Raw genomic sequence first — 16,875 nt, 5'->3', positions numbered from 1 at the left:
GACCCTCTCCGTCCTCTCGCCACCCCCAGTTCCGCGAGGCAGACTACAAGCCCCATGATGCCGCGGGGCCGAGTTATAACCAGCTCTGCCCGGGCACCCGCGTCCCCCTCCCCTCTCCCCCGCATCCCCGCATCCCTCGCCGGCCGCTCGTGTTGAGGGCCGGGCTATGCAGTTGCGGGGCGCCAGGGGCTGCGGGCGCGCGTCCCTGCGGCGGCGGCGGCGTCCCCGGGGCCCGCGCCCCGTGCGCCCCCGCGCCCGCTGCGGGCGCCTGCTCCCTCCGCCGAACGGCGTCTTTGTGTGCGGGGGTGTGGGAGGCGAGGCGCGAGTCCGCGCCGCGCCGCCGAGTGCCCGCGCCCTCCCCGGGCGGGTGGGGGCCTCTCCGCGCCACCCGCCGCCGCCGCCTCGCGAGGACGCCCGCGGCCCGCACCGCCCGCACCACCCGCACCGCGCCGAGCGCGCCACCCCCGCCCGCCGGCGCCGCTCGCACATGCCCGAGCCGCAGCCCTGCGAGCAGGCAGCGCTGGCCCCCAGCCCCGCGGCCCCGGGCCCCGGCTCTGGCGCCGTCCCTCCTCCCGGGCCGGGCGCCGCGGCCCCGGCATGAGGAGCGGGCGATGATCCCTGCCAACGCCTCCGCCAGGAAGGGGCCAGAGGGGAAGTATCCCTTGCACTACCTCGTGTGGCACAACCGCCACCGCGAGCTGGAGAAAGAAGTCTGCGCCGGCCAGGTAAGAGCGCCGTCGGGGCGCTGCCGGGACCCCACCGACGGGCACGCCCGCCCGGCGTGGGGAGGGGGCGCGGCGCGGGCTGTCCCGCCTCCCAGGCGAGTTTGCAGCGCTTCTTTGTTCGCAGCCGCCGCTTTTGTGCTGTGGACTGGAGAGGGTGATGGGAGCAGCCCCCGCCCGCTCCCCTCTGTCCTGGACAGGCGGCCCACACGTGCTTCGGACCCTCCCAGTTTGGGGTTGGTGACATCGTGCCCCTCCTTCGCCGGGGCAGTGAGGGCTGTGGGAAGGGGCTCTCGGCTCCGTCTGTGTTCCACGCGGTGGGAGAGTCCGCCCGACTCAGCCCAGCAGCGACACCTCCCGCGGGAGTGTGCGGAGGTGGGCAAGGCCTGCGTAGGAAGGGGGGCCACAGGTCAAGGATCAGAGAATAGGCTTTGACATTCCCAGACATCCCAGCCCCACCCAGTGCCCTCTACTCTAAAGGCGAACGCTATTCTGTTTCCTCAGACTGGGCAGAGCTCCTGGATCCCTCAGACCCCAGCGCGCTGGGTTCAGGGATGTAGAGTGGAGAGAGAGACCCTCCTGGGTGAAGGGCCTTGTCCAAGTGCTGAAAGACGCTCTCCTGCCCTCTGGTGCTGGGCCCTGGCTTCTAGGCGCTGAGGAAGCTAGAGGGCCACTTGTCCCCGGAAGGATTTGAGATTTTGCACCTAGTGGGCCCCCTGGTTCCTCTAGTCAGTGAGAATGGGTAAGTCAGCCAGCTTTGACTGGGCGGTGGCCTCCAAGAAGATAAGGTAAGGGATGGGGTCTCCTGGCCATTCTTCAGGACCAAGGCAGGCACAGGCCACAGGTAGTTCCCAACTCTGCCCTTGGCCTCCAGGTCACAGGTAAGCTCTCATGGCAACTCCCTCCAGACAACTCACCCTCCAGGGTGGGGAGGCAGGAGCCAGAACTGGGCCCAGCCTGCCCTGATTTGCCTCTGGCTGAGGCCTGCAGACTTGGCCTGGATCTGAGACTCTGGGGCTATGGGCTGGGAGTGGTTTGCTCAGGAGTTGAAAACCTCCTTTGGGAATGTGCCTTTTGAGGGCCACTTCCTGAGTCACAGGAAGTTCAATTTGAGGAGCTGTCTGCTTCGCAAGGGAAGGGTGAGGTGAAGAGCAGGGCATTGCCAGATGGCGATGAAGTGAGGGTCAGAGTGTCTCTGAAGTCTACCACTGAGCCCTCAGACCAGGACGGCATCCAGCTCTGTATAGCAGTCCCAGGAAATGTTGGGGTGACCTGAGCCTCCAAGCCTTTAGGCTGGTTGGGATGTCCACTTCTGTTCTACCTTTGCTTCTACATGGATGCTCCAGGTTGCTTCTCAGACCATGTCTCTGTTTATAAAGGAAGTGGTTTGTGGCCATAGGAGTCTGGTAAAGGAAGCAAGGCCACAGTGGTAGGTCCTGGGGAACAAAGATGAACAAACCAGGCACAGCCTGTGCCCTCCAGGAGACCCTGTTCTGGTGAAGCAAGTGTGAACAGGGAAGTACAGTGTGACATGCAGGATGATAAGACAGACAGGCCACCTCCTCTGGCTCTTCTCTGCTTTCCTCCCCTGAGGGCGAAAGAAGTCAAGGCTCTGATGGAGGTTACAGCTGAAGGAATTTAGGTATGATCTGAGAGGAGCTTCCTGATGGGATAGTTGATGGTTGGGTGAAGGATTATTAGGCAGAAGGCTAGTGGCTGAATGTCCAGAATACCTCAGTTGCACTCCCTTGCAACTGGGAGGCTTGGTGGTCCTTTTTCACAGAGACTGGATAGAGGCAGAATGCCCTAGAAGAAAAGGTTCTTTCACTCAGGCCTCTCTGAATGATAGTCTTCAGGTCAGCAGCCATCTTGCTGGGGTGAGGTTGGGCTGGGAACCCGCTGCAGGTAGGGGTGGTCTGGACCACTAAGCGTGTCCCTCTTTGCTCCCCTCAGGCTGCCACAGAAACCAGGCACCACATTCACCCCGTCCCCACCCACTCATCCCCCCACCCTGGTGAGTTTGTGTCTTCTTGAAACAGACACTACGTGCCCTGACCTAGGCTAGGGCCAGGGGGTGAGTATAGGGCACTGGTTTGTTGGTTCAACCACAAAGGAGTCAGACTTATCCTCCCCTTTGCTCCAGGAGTGCCAAAAAGGGGAATGTCATCAGTCTGGGAGGGACAGCCCCCTGGCTGTATTCCTGATTTTAGGACCGATGCAGGGTGATGCTGGTATCCAGATGTGCACTGCTTAGTTCTCAGGGCCTCGGGCTCCCAGGGAGAGCAGAGGGTGCCCAACCCAGCCATTTCCTGCAGGTGATGGGCCTGGGGGCAGTCACCTAACATCCAAATGAAACCCTGTAGACCCCTAGACATCTCAGCTGGGGGTCCCTGATTTCTGATCCTCCTGGTACTTACTGTCACAGAAAACAGCCAGGCTTTCCTCAAGCACACAGCAGCTGGGTTTCCCTGGTCTTCACTTGGCATAGCTGCCTCTTCTTCACTCTAAGAAAGCCCCGCAGAGGCCCTCCCGTGGGCAGGCTTGGCAATGCTGGCCAAGGAGGAGGGGGATGACACGGCAGGGTTCAGAGCAGGTTCACAGGGGCCGGAAGCAGGGAGTGGCAGGGAGAGGGAAGGTGCTCAGCGGGTGTTTTTTGGTGAAGGGAAGTGTCCATGATCACCGCTAGCTGACACCCAGCAGTGCTTCCTGCCACGCACCTGCTCTGCCAGGTTGGGAGGGAGCAAGGGGTTGTAGGGCAGTGGATATGCCTGTTCCCCCTTGGCTGGTGTGAGGCCCCAGGGTCCAGACAGCTGGGCACAGCCTTGGTTCTGGAGTCACGCATCCCTGGTGTTCCCTGGGGGTGGGAGGTGGAGGTTTAGACTGAATAGCTCCCTGTGGGAGGGCTGAGGAGAGCAGGATTCTTCTCCTCCAACAGGCACTCTGGAAGGGGCCAGACTGTGGTCTTGGGAAACATTTTCTTTCTTCCTGGGGCTGCCTCCACCATGGTCTTCCTTCCTGCTTTCCCCTGTTCATCCTTCTGACCTAGAGGTGGGCGAGATGGGATTGTGACGAGCATTTGATTACAGTGGGCCCTGTGCTCAGACAGAGGTTGCCCCTCTGTCCCTGTTGGGTCCAGAGCACTGGTGATCCCCTCTCCCCTCAAAGGGGGCAGGCCCAGGTGTAGGCCATCACCACAGCTGGAGAGCTGGGAAGCTCAGGAGAGGGAGCCACAAACCCCAGAAACCAAAAATCAATGTAGCTGGGATGAGGGGGGAGGGGCTGCGTGGGGCAGGATGGAGGGGCCCGGGTGGAGGGAGAGTCAGCAGGTGCTGCCCCCATCAGCCCAACTCAACTTGAGGAAGCATCCTGCCTCCATCCCCCTTGAGTGAGCTCATCCAGACCTGGTGGGAGAGCAGAGAAGCAGTGGCCATACCTGATGGGCTGTCCTCCCTGGGGCTGGGGGATGGAGCGGGGCAGGGAAAGGGGATGAAGGCAGAGCAGGAAGGCCCCAAGCTCTGGGCCCCTCACCTAACTTCTCCGGCACCTGTGTTTAGCCTGTATATTTGCTGTGTTCTTACAAGATTTTACCTAACAAAAGGACTCTGCTAATGCTAAACAGCTTTGAAAAATACCCTGCTAGTGCTTGTGAGTTCAAGGGGTGTGCACGTGCAAGTGCGCTGGCAAACACATGTGTTACACATGAGTAGAGGCCTGCAGAGCCAGAGGGCAGCTAGGCACGCATGTGCTTGTAAACTTAGATGTCACGTGTACTGTGAGTGTGGAGGCAGGAGTACAAGTGTATGTCCTTATGGTACCTGTGCATGTGTGTGCGCACGCGCATGCGTTGGCGTGCGCCTGAGTGGGAGCAGGGAGGCTCTCTGCCCAGGGAGACCCAGCTCCTAAGTGCAAAAGACCCCTGCTTTTGACTCCAGCTGAGGAGTTTCCGTTCTCTTAGTGGGGAGGGCTGGGTATTGGGTTTCACGGGAAACCTTTTCATCCCAGCAATTAAATGGCTGCAGGCCTTTGCCCAGGAAATTAATGAATTCTCCCCCCTGGGCCCAGGGCAAAGTGCCGCCTCCACTGCAGGCCCTGCTTTGACGGGTGGAGAGAACTTATTTGGGGCCAGACTGAGTGTATGCAGGGCTCAAGTCGGCCCTGGAAAACAGCAGTGCCCTGGGGACCGTGGGTAGAGCTGAGGAGTCAGGGTGGGGAGGGCACCCCCGCCCACACGCAGTGCCAGCCTCTCTCTGGAGCCTGGAGCTGAGGTACCTGAGGGGGAGGGAGGCAGCATCTGGAGCCTGGGACCAGGCGGGGTGCCCTGCTGGCTCCCTGGGGCCTTGTTAGCAGCAGCAGCATCTGGGGCAGGGCTGGTGGGAGGCACGGATGGCTCGCTGCGGCCCCAAGGGAAGGCCACCTTCTGACATCCCATGTGGCCCAGCCAGCTCAGGGTCTGTGGATCCTGCACCACTCCCACCCCAGGACTCAGGACCCCATCCAGGTCAGACCCCAGGGGCCCAGCCTAACCCATAATGGGCTAAGAGTAAATAATGCTCCCCTCCTCTGTGGGGAGCTGGTGCAAAGGAGCTGTAGGGGGCTGCTCACAGCTCCAAGCTACAGCTCAGAGGGCCACAGGGGCCAGGAAGTTTTTTGTATTATTTTGAGGCTTAGTATGTTTAAAAATGAAGAAATACCAACACAGGGTTATAAAATTATATAAATAACTTAAATTATTTAAAATGTTTTACTTTGACAAGGGAGTTTCTACTCATGTTTAAAATACTCAGCTGTTGCTAGAAGATGGCAGTCCTCACTCTGCCTCCCCCACCTCTCCATCTCATCCCTCAGAGGCAACCACTTTGAACTCTTTAGGCTCTTCTGTTATTTGCCTCCATAACTGTAAACAGACAGTAAACTGTCTACAGACATTTACTGGTTTATCAGCTTTGTACTGTATTACTTTGCTTTCCTTCCCCATGTCCCTTCAAAACAGTCATCTATGCATTTGTTTCATAAATATATATTATGTGCCAGGCACTGTCCAGGGACTGGGAAGATAGCACCAAACAAAACAGACAGACGCTCCCTTTGTGGGGCTTACAGTCAAGGTGAGGGAGACAATGAAAAAATAAACAAGCAACTTGTGCTGGAAGAGAACTAGAGCAGGAGAAGGGACAAGAGGTAGATAAATAGCAACTGTCATTTGAGAGGGGTTAAGGCCAACCTTTCTAAGGAGGTGACATTTGAGCGGTGGCCTGAATGAAGTGCGGGGGGGGGGGGGGGACATTTGTGGCTATCTAGAAAAGCCTGTAGGAGGAGAGTGCTCCAGGGGAAAGCTTGCAGGAGAGAGGGGAGAGCATGTGAGTTCAAAGAGAAGTCTAGGGCTGTTGGATTCTATTCTAAAGAGGATGGGAAGCCACGGAGAGGTTTTGAGCTACAGGGCATCAGGACCTGAGGAACATTTCACAGGATGACAGCACCTGCCCTGAGGCCTTGTGGAGAACAGACCTAAGGAGCCAAGAGGGGAGTGGGAGGAATTTGGCCGCCAGGTGAGAGATAGGGTGGCTGTGACCAGAAGGGTATCCTGAAGGGGGTGAAAACTAAGAAGACTCTGGGATCTGTTTTGAAGGTAGAGCCTATAAGGTCAGATTTTGCTGATGGATTAGGTATGGAAGATAAGAGAAAAGGAAGAGAGAAAAAGTCTCAAAGTTTCTGACCTGGAAAGGGAGTGAACTGAGGTACTGTTTACCATGATGGGAAAACTGGGGCAGGTGAAGCTGTCCAGGAATGCTAGAGTGAAGAAAGCAAGGGGAAAAAAGAGAAGTCACGGGAGGTCAGAATGTCCTATTTTGTTTCATGAAGTCAACTTCCTTTTCATGTTTTTCTGAGGAGGTAAGTTACTGTCCCCTAGAACCCCCTAAGTTTTCCCCTATTTCCTGCACTGACCACTGTTTCCTCTGGGTTTTTAGCATCTATTTGCATGTTTTGGTCTCTTTCATGTTGGCAGCTTTCCTCAAGTGTCCAGCACTCGGCTCTTGGGGCATTTAAAGATGGAGGTGTGGAGCTTATTAATGCATGGGTGCTGTTGTAAGATGACTGGCCTGCGTATTATAGGATCTCCAGATGCCTGTATTCAGAGGTCTAGTTTCTCCAAGGAAGGATTCTCCAATCTTCTGCTAGGGGTAGGATGGGGCAGTGTTGTATGCAGTCTGGCTGCCAGTGTTTCAGGACCTGAGGCAGGGAAGGGATTGGGCTCTCACCGTTCATCTGTTTTTAGCCCCATGACCTCATCCTCAGACCAATGTCCCTGAGTCCAATGCATCTCAGGCTCAATTTCTATAGAAAATAAACCCCTGGCATTCTGCGGAGGGGAAGGGGATCATCTCCCAGCTATACAAGATTGGGGAGGGGGCCAGGGATTTTGAATTTTAACCAGACCCCCTGTATTCAGTACTAAGCCTTACTTCCACCTCTGCTGTCCCCATTGCCTGCATGTTCTGCACCTTTCAAGGGTTCTAAGGGGAGATCTGGCTTGCTAGTCACTGGACTCCCCTTCTGTGAATGCTTGGGTTCTGGTACCCTCTGCTCCCCTAAGTCAGTTGTGATGCCCCAGCCATTTTCTTGTGGGTTTTAAATATTCTATTGGCATTCTTATACTTACCCACACATTTGCCATTTGAGGCAATCTTGATTCCTTTGTATAGATCTATGTTTCCATATGCTATCATTTTCTTTCCACTTGAATAACTTCATTTAACATTTCTTGGATGTCTTCTGGTGAGAAATTCTCTTAGCTTTTGTTTGTCCACAAGTCTTTACTTCTCCTTTTCATTTTTGAAGTATATTTTTCACAGCATATAGAATTCTAGGTTGACAATTTCCCCCTGGGACTTGAAAGATTTCATTCTCTTGCCTTCTAGCTTGCATGGTTTCTGATGAAAAGTATGTAGTATTTTCTATATTTGTCCCTCTATACATACTGTGTCTCATTTCTCAACATGCTTTTAAGATTTTCTTTTTATCGCTAGTTTTCAGCATTTGATTACAATGGTCTGTAGGTTTTCTGGTGTTTGTCTTAATTGGACTTCATTCAGTTTTTTGGTTTTGTGGATTTACTATTATATTAGTTTCTGCAACAAATTACACAGACTGGGTGGGTTAAAGCAACAAAATTTTATTCTCTCATCATTTTGGAGGTTGGAAACCTCCTAAAGTCGAAACTCAAGGTGTCAGCTCCACTCCCTCCAAATGCTCTAGGGGAGAATCCTTCCTTGACTCTTCCAGCTTCTGGTGGCTCCAAGCATTCCTTGGCTTATGGCTGCTTAACTTCAGTCTCTCCTCCATCTTCACTTGGAACTTTTCTCTCTGTGTATCTCTCCTCTGTGTATCTTATAAAGACACATAATTGGAATTAGGGCCTACCTGGATAATCCAGGCTGATCTCATTTTGAGATCCTTAGCTTAGTTACATCTGCCAAGATCCTTCCAAATAAAGCCACATTCACAGGTTCTAGCAGTTAGAATGTAGACGTATATTTTGTTGTGGCTCCACCATTCAACTCACTATAATAGTTTTTTGGTTTTTTTTTTTTTTTTTGGAGGGGGAGGTAATTAGGTTTATTTATTTATTTTTTAACAGAGCTACCAGGGATTGAACCCAGGACCTTGTGTGCACTCTACCACTGAGTTAAACCCTCCCCCCAACAATAGTTTTTTTTAATCAAATTTGGAAATTTTGGGGATATTTCTTTAAATTTGTCTTATTCCTCCACATTCTTATCCTATCCTGTGGGACTCCAATTACAAATATGTTAGAATGCCTTATAATGTCTCACACATTGCAGAGGCTGTTTGAATGTTTTTGATTACTTTTTTCTCCTCTGTGAGTCTCAGTTTGTATAATTCTATTGCCGTGGCTTCAAATTCATTGATTTTTTTTCATTCTGTAGTGTCTAATTTACTGTTAATTCTATCCAGTGAATGTTTCATTTCAGATATTGTACTTATTTCCCATTTCTTTCACTGTGAATGTTGTGTTCATGTTTTTCTTTAAACTCTTGAGCATATGGACCCATTCATCTTTATTATTTCTGAATGTTTCTATTAAATGATTTTTCTCCTGATTATGGGTCATATTTTCCTACTTCTATGCACGTCTAGTAGTTTTTAACTGGATGTTGGATGTTGTAAATGTTGCGATGTTAAGCATTGGGATTTCTTTGTCTTCCTTTAAAGCGTGTTAGGCTTTGTTCTGGCGGACTAAGTTAAGTTACTTGCAAATTAAGTAATCCTTTGATCCTTTTGAGCTTATTTTTAACCTTTATTATATTAGGTCTGGGTGAGCCTTTTCTCTAGTGATAGGTTAGCCCTACTCCTAAGGCATAACCCTTCTCAGGTCTTTACTGAATATCCTGGGTAATCAACAAGGAGTCTCCACTCTAGCAGGTTGGAGCTTGAATGTCTCCCTGCCATGGGTGAGCTCTGAGAATTTATCAGCCTATTGCTCCTTTTCTGCCTGGTTTTGTTGAGTTTCACTCTATACGTGACATTTAGGATTGGGTGAAGACTTTAAAGGGACCACATGTAGATTTCTGGAGGTTCTTTTTTTTTTTTTTTTTTTTTTGCATAGCTCACTTCTTTCTGGAACTCTGCCCTGAAACTTCTACCTATCTCAGCCTTCCTGATCTCTTGTCTCTGTCTTCTCAGCTCCTCAGTGAGACCACCATACTCTGCTGGAAATTCCCCTCCCTGAATTGCAATCTGGAATACTCCTTCAGGTAGAAATCTAGGCAATCATAGAGCCCACCTTGTTTGTTTTTCTTACTTCAGGGATCACAGCCCTGAACTTCTTTTTGCCTAGTGTTCAAAAGCAATTATTTCATATATTTTGAAGCAATAGTTTTCTCTGTTTCTGGTAGGAGGGTAATTTCAGTTATCTCTTCATGTTGAAGTAGAAACTTTTTACTGGTGTTTTAATCAAGTTTTGGGGAGGAGAGGAAGAGTTACATGCATGTGGTCAGTTCAGTGTATTTAACAAGAAGTCTTATCCTCTTGAAATATATAAAAATATTTATGTTTAAGATACATATGCATTTATCACCCAACAAAAATCTAATGCAATATAATCATGCTATTCACAAAACAATAATAGAATTTATAAAAAATGTTAACACAGTCACAGGACATGGGTTTGAAGTTGTACCATGAACATATTCTTTCATTTCCATCAATGTATTACTGCAACTGTTTGCTAAACCTCTCAGTGATAATGTCAATGATCTAAATTAGGGGCCCTTTCTGAAGGTGTGGTCTTGGACCCCTAGGATAAATTCTACCTCAGGTGCCCTCCCTGGCCAATAGCCTCTCTAGAGCCCGAGGCTTATTCTTTTCAGGCAGCCTACTGGGCCTTGGAAGAGTCAGGGGACCTGGGTGAACAGGAAAGGAGGAAGTCCCTCCCTTTCTCAGAGTTACTTCCTGCCCTGTCCTGCAAGCCCTTCTACTCACCTGACCCCAGCTGACTGTATCTGTCTTTTCCATTGCTTTCTGAGATAGGCAAGGCAGGATGGCCAGGTGGTTGCTGCCTGCTCAGAGGCTGTTGGGCTCAGATGGGCTGCCTTAGAAGTGACCAGGGTGATGTCTTCACCTCCTTCTCCAGGTGGACATCGAGCAACTGGATCCCCGTGGGCGGACTCCCCTGCACCTGGCCACCACCCTGGGGCACCTTGAGTGTGCCCGAGTACTCCTGGCACACGGTGCAGACGTGGGCAGGGAGAATCGCAGTGGCTGGACAGGTGGGCACCCCAATATCCCCAGCATCATATCCTCACCTCTAGTTGGCTGAAGGGAGCCTCAGGCAGGGTCCTGCCCTGTGACATTGCCTCCCCCTCCCTGCAGTACTTCAGGAGGCTGTGAGCACCCGGGACCTGGAGCTAGTGCAGCTCGTGCTGCGGTATCGCGACTACCAACGGGTGGTGAAGCGGCTGGCGGGTATCCCTGTGCTCCTGGAGAAGCTGCGCAAGGTGAGGCCCAGCCCCTCAGCCTCCCCACTGTAGCCCTTGAACCCTAGCTCTACTGCAGGCTTAGCCACTCTCCTTTTCACCCCTCAGGCCCAGGACTTCTACGTGGAGATGAAATGGGAGTTCACTAGCTGGGGTAAGAGGGGCTAACGGGGCCTCTCCCACCTCAGGGCCTTTGCGCTTGCTGCTCCTCTGCCTGGTGCACTCTTCCCGTGGCTCCCTCTCACCTTTTGGTTCTCAGCTCAGTACTACCCCTTCCTGAGTCCTTTCCACACTGCCTCAATTCATTATTATTATTTCCTTCACTTTGCAATGATTGGCTCATTTGTTTGTTACCTGTCACCCCGTGCTAGAAGGTAAGTTCCAAGAAGGCAGGTGTCCTGTCTTGTTCAATCTTGTATCCCCAGTGTATGAAACAGTGCCTGGCACACAGCAGGTGTTTAATAAATGTTTGTTGGAAGATTGGATGAAAGATTGAGTGAATGAATTAAATAGTGGATACTAGGGACGTGGTCACAGCTCAGACATGCCTGTCCTCAACCTCAGGTTGCTCACATCTGAGTGACTGTGGTCTACATTTGTGTGTGGGGAGTTGGGGAAGGGTCTGCTCTCCCACCCTTTTTTCTCAGCCACATCCCTTACCCTGACCCCCATGTCCTGAGGTGGCCCAGGTTGGGTGGGGCAGGCAAACTGAAGCTACCTCTGACCTTCTCTCCCACCTAGTGCCCCTGGTGTCTAAGATCTGCCCCAGTGACACCTACAAAGTGTGGAAGAGTGGGCAGAACCTGCGGGTAGACACCACACTCCTGGGCTTTGACCACATGACATGGCAGCGAGGGAACCGTAGCTTTGTCTTCAGGGGCCAAGGTCAGGCAGGCGGGTGGTGGGGCAGAGTCGGGAGGCTGGGGACAGCCCCACACAACCGCTGACTGCCTCCCTGTGTTATTCTGCGGTTGGCAGACACTAGTGCTGTGGTCATGGAGATTGACCATGACCGCCGGGTGGTGTACACGGAGACCCTGGCACTGGCTGGGCAGGACCGTGAGCTGCTGCTGGCAGCTGCCCAGCCCACTGAGGAGCAGGTGCTGAGCCGGCTCACCGCGCCTGTCGTCACCACGCAGCTCGACACCAAGAACATCTCTTTTGAGAGGTAAGCGGGCACGGCCTTGGAAGCCTGGAGCCAGCCTGTGGGTGCCCCCTCACCTGGACCATTCTGCTTCCCCAGGAACAAGACCGGCATCCTGGGCTGGCGCAGCGAGAAGACGGAGATGGTGAATGGGTATGAAGCCAAGGTGAGGCCACAGCTCCCATATGCCAGACCCTGCCACCCTCTTGCCTATGGTGAGCTGGGCAGGGGTTTCCTGACCAAGCTTTCTCAGCCTTGGAAATGCAGAGGCAATGCAGTGTGGAGGGAAGGGCGTGAGACTAAGAGGCAACTGATGAGAATGGCTGGAGTTTACTGAGCACCTATTATGTTCATGCTCAAGGTGCTGTTCTGACATTTCAAATGTATGTATATGTATACATATGCACCCATGCACACACATCTATGTATATATGTGTGTGTATCACACACATACTCATTTAATCCTCACAACCCTTTCGGGTAGGTGCTATTATTATTCCCATTTTACAGATGTTTATTGAGTCCTTTCCACGGTGTCCCATTTAACCTTCACAACAACTCTATAAAGTAGGATATCAGCCCATTTTATGATGAGGAAATGGAGGCTTGAAGAGGTTACATAACTAGTACAAGATTGCCTAGAGTGGAGGTTCAGGCCCTGGCTGCCTGACTCCAGAGCCAGGCCTTCACCCTTAAGAAGACTGTTGGTACTCTAGAATCCCTACATCACCCATATGGGGCCATCTGGGGCCAGTAATGAGTGAAGGGGCTAATAAATGCTGCAAGGTTCTGTGTTGTTGTTTCCTCCTGGAAGCCTTCCCTGATTTGTAGGCTGGGTTATGGCCTCTGCTTTTTGTACCCACAGCTCTGTGCTCCCCCTACTAGAACATGTGTCACATTGTGTTCTTACTCTCCACTTTCTTCTTGTCTCTTCAGCTAGATTGTGAGCCTCAAGAGGCAGGGATCAAGTCTGGCCATGCTTGTTCAGCAGTATGTCCCTGATGCCTGCCTCAGTGCCTGGCACATAAAGTCTCCTCACAAAATGTTTGTTGAATGAATAAGAGAATGAATGAACAACTTCATATACTTGTTTGCCCAAAGGCCTGGAGATTGGAACAAACAGCACCCCCTTCCCTCAGCACCTTCCTTACAGAAAGTGTTCCTAATGCCCTTGGGGACAAGGGTAGGGGTACCAAAGCTTTGAGTCCTTTCTTCATCTGTCTCCAGGTATATGGGGCATCCAATGTGGAGCTCATCACCCGGACACGGACAGAGCATCTTTCAGAACAGCACAAGGGCAAGGTCAAAGGTAATGAGGCAGAAATCGATGGGAAGGTGTGGGAAGGTGTGAGGAACCAGCTCCCACTTGTATGCCTCCATCAGTACTTCCTCTGACATCCTAGCAGAAGCCAGGATAGCTTATTCAGGCAAACAGGTTTTAATTCAAGAGCCAAATCCTAATGATTGGTAATGGCTGCTTAGAGTGCTGCTAAGAAGATGCTAAGGCCACATTTCGGCTAAAGGGGAAGGAATACTACAACTGATTAGTAACACCCGCATTGGATTTGTGTGTGTGGAGGGACATTGTAGTCTATTGGCCATTCTAGTCTAGTGGGACATACCCTGGGCAGAAAGTCAGGGGCCCTGCCACTGAATCTCTCTCTGTGCCCACTGATATTACACCTTACTCTCTGGGCTGTCTAAAGTGGAAAGACATAATTCCCAACTCACAGGGGGACAAAATACAGGTAATGTGGAAGTGCCTGAAGGAAAACACACACGTACACATGCATACCCCAAAACTGCTCACCAAAGGCAGGTATTTTTTGGCCAGTGTCACCAACCTGGAGAGTGACATTTTCGGAAGTTTCTCCTGAGCCCTAGGCTTACTTTAATTCCAGCTGTGCTTATGGTAATCCTGCCCCTGCCCCTTGCAGTCCTCAGTCACCTTCGGGTGAAGGTGCCTGGGCATGTGGTGTGGGTGAGCAATCCTCCCTCCCTCCGGGGTCTTGGGTGCTGTCACTTCTGAGGGCCACAGTGACCTCTGAGATGCCATGTTTCTTGTAGGCTGTAAAACACCTCTGCAGTCCTTCCTGGGAATTGCTGAGCAGCATGGGGGCCCCCAAAACGGGGTGAGTGTGTGCCAGGGATACCCCTGTGTGGAAGGGTGTGGATGGGGATCAAGAGGAGGTCTGGGAGGTACCCTTAGCACAGCTTGTGTGGACCTCCATTCTTTTCACAATGCCCAAGGCCCTGTCAGTTCCACAGTGGCGGGGGGACAGCTCCGGGGCCTGTAATACCAAGTGGCTGGCTTGGCATCAGGGACTGAGAAGGACTTATGGGCCCCTCCCCATGTGGTACAGACCCTGATCACTCAGACTCTGAGCCAAGCCAACCCCACTGCCATCACCGCAGAAGAGTACTTCAACCCCAACTTTGAGCTTGGCAACCGTGACATGGGCCGCCCCATGGAACTGACCACCAAGACACAGAAGTGAGGCCCCTGTTGGTGCTGGGGAGGGGTGGGCAGGGGCTCCAGAAGGTGCTGGGAGGCCATGGCTTCTACAGTGTCCCTCACCCCTTGGGATCTGGGGGGCAGGTTCAAGGCCAAGCTGTGGCTGTGTGAGGAGCATCCCCTGTCCCTGTGTGAGCAGGTGGCCCCCATCATTGACCTCATGGCTGTCAGCAATGCACTTTTCGCCAAGCTCCGGGATTTCATTACCCTGCGCCTGCCTCCTGGCTTCCCAGTCAAGATTGGTGAGGCCCCACCCCCATTTCCCCTCATCTGCTGTTGGGATGGTGGGGCTTAGATGAGGCGAAGAAAGAGGTACCTAAGGTGTGAGGGAATGGGTGGTGGCGCCTGATAGTTTTCTCATCCTCAGAAATCCCCATCTTCCACATCCTCAATGCTCGCATCACCTTTGGAAACCTCAATGGCTGTGATGAGCCGGTGCCGTTGGTGCGAGGCAGCCCCAGCAGCGAGACTCCTTCCCCGGGCAGCGACTCCTCCAGCGTCAGCAGCTCCAGTTCCACAAGTGAGACCTGGCACCGCCCTGAGCCCACCCTCACTTCCCCTCTCTACCCAGCGCTTCCCTGGGAGTGGGGGGATGGGGGGTCGGGTCCACTCTGATCCCCAGCTGGGCGCCCCCAGCCTCGTGCCGCGGCTGCGAGATCTCCCCCGCGTTGTTCGAGGCCCCACGGGGCTACAGCGTGCTGGGCGGCCAGCGAGAGGCAGCCACCCGCGATGACGATGACGACCTACTGCAGTTCGCCATCCAGCAGAGCCTGCTTGAGGCGGGCAGTGAGTATGACCAGGTGCGTCTCCGCGGCCGCACTGGGCCACCGGACTGCAGTGCCGCCACAACTAAATGACCCACTCCCCTCCCGCTCCCAGGTCACCATCTGGGAGGCACTAACCAACAGCAAGCCGGGCACTCACCCCATGTCCTACGAGGGTCGACGACAGGACAGGTCAGTACCTGCCCACCCCAAGAGGGTTTGGAGACGCCTATTCCCCCCCCCCCCCACACCAAGGCGCAGAAAACCCCCAGGATCCAGTCACAGTGAGTGAGAATACTGATGGCTGAGAAGTCTTGGCCCAAGTAACCATGGTACCCTCACGAGGGTCCCTACTGGTATCAAGATGGCTTCTACCACTGCCATCCTTTTGCTGCAAACTCGGCCAGGAGCAGGGTCCAGGCCTCACGGCCTTGAGACCCTCACCAGACAGGACGTTGGGGCTGAGGCTCTAGAAGAATGAGAGGATGAGCATGGTAGGAACAGGCATCTGCCCCAACCGGGTGGGAGGGAACCAAGGAGGTGACGCAAGGCTCATCGCCTCTACTGGAGGGTGGCGAGGCCTGCGCTTTCCGGGAGCTTCCACGCTGTCTCCAGCCCCGCTTATGGGCAGGTGCGCTCGAAGCTCAGGACGTATCCTACCTGCCCTCAGGAGTGCTCCGTCCACGCCACAGCGCCAGTCCGCTCCCCCCGCCGCCCTGGCGTCGGTCCCGAGCCCTCGGCCCAGCCCGCGCCCAGGCCCACGCGGCCACGTGTTCCGGAGCTACGACGAGCAGCTGCGGCTGGCCATGGAGCTGTCTGCGCAGGAGCAGGAGGAGCGGCGGCGGCGCGCGCGCCAGGAGGAGGAGGAGCTTGAGCGCATCCTGCGGCTCTCACTCACGGAGCAGTAGCGCCCACTGCCGGGCCCCTTGGCCATGCCCCGCGGGACCTGTCCCGGAGCTAGGGTTGCCCCGCGCGCGCGCTCGCGGAGCTGCGTCTGGAGACCAGAGTCGCGGCCTCGGGAGTGTAGCGGCGCGCTCGGCACCAGACAGGGAGGGATTCGGCCCGGCCGCGGGGTACCTTTCCGGGTTAGAGCCCTGGAGGCAGCTGGCACGGCCCGGTCCCCCTGCTTTGCTGTATCCTGACCCCTACCCCTCTTCCCTGGGCTCGACCCATCCAAGGGCGGAGCCAGGCGGTCCTGAGGGGGAGCCGGTCCTTAGAGGAGCAGTGTCCCCATCTCTTGCTCCTTCTGGCCAGTCCTCCTTTCTGCTCACTGACCCCACTCCAGGACACTGCCCGTGAAGCCTTTGCATCTCTGCTCTTCACCCCTGGGGGGCAGCTGAGCTCCCCACGTGCTGTGTTGCTGCTTTATCCCAGACACAAACCAGCACGTCAAGGGCCCAGCCCCTCCCCCACCCCGGCATTTCAGCGTCAAGTGCACTTAGCGGGGTGCCCGGCTCCCCCAGCCCCCACACCTCTCCCGGGTCTCTCAGGGTGGTCCCAGCTTCTCCCTGGGCGGCCAGAGGTTGGAGTCCCTATCCCCAAAGCACGTTTTTGTGATCAGGGAGGGTGCCCAAGGTAGCCCCCCAACCTGGGCAAGGCCTGGCTCCCTCGTGGTGTCTTGGCGAACGGTGGGGGCAAAGTGGGCATGGGGCAAACACTAGACTGAACACAGAGGGGCCTCCCAGGGCCCTGGCACCACCACCCACCCCTTCCCACCAGCTGCTGCTAGCCCTCT

At 54.0% G+C, this 16,875-nt stretch overlaps 1 protein-coding gene across 3 annotated transcripts; it reads left to right on the top strand.

Annotated features, from left to right (window-relative positions):
- Positions 1-440: 440 nt before the first annotated feature.
- Positions 441-16,103, top strand: ANKRD13B (ankyrin repeat domain 13B). 3 transcript variants are annotated; one of them, XM_031468456.2, is made up of 15 exons: positions 441-725; positions 10,375-10,510; positions 10,614-10,738; positions 10,826-10,871; positions 11,459-11,602; positions 11,696-11,885; positions 11,961-12,027; positions 13,089-13,170; positions 13,929-13,993; positions 14,225-14,355; positions 14,461-14,618; positions 14,744-14,896; positions 15,013-15,176; positions 15,256-15,332; positions 15,811-16,103. In XM_031468456.2, exons 1-15 carry the CDS (start codon positions 612-614, stop codon positions 16,046-16,048), a joined length of 1,890 nt encoding a protein of 629 aa, XP_031324316.1. In that variant the 5' UTR covers positions 441-611; the 3' UTR covers positions 16,049-16,103. The 3 variants fall into 3 exon arrangements, 2 of the variants coding, with proteins under 2 accessions (XP_031324316.1, XP_064351926.1); XR_010384619.1 differs by having other exon boundaries at positions 459-725; positions 14,516-14,618; positions 15,811-15,894; XM_064495856.1 differs by lacking the exons at positions 15,256-15,332; positions 15,811-16,103 and having other exon boundaries at positions 456-725; positions 14,516-14,618; positions 14,744-15,172.
- Positions 16,104-16,875: the final 772 nt, after the last annotated feature.

Source organism: Camelus dromedarius, chromosome 16, assembly GCF_036321535.1.
Source record: "Camelus dromedarius isolate mCamDro1 chromosome 16, mCamDro1.pat, whole genome shotgun sequence".
Taxonomy (NCBI): Eukaryota; Metazoa; Chordata; class Mammalia; order Artiodactyla; family Camelidae; genus Camelus; species Camelus dromedarius.
Note: the sequence above shows the minus strand (reverse complement) of the source record. Positions and strands in the feature narration are given on the sequence as shown.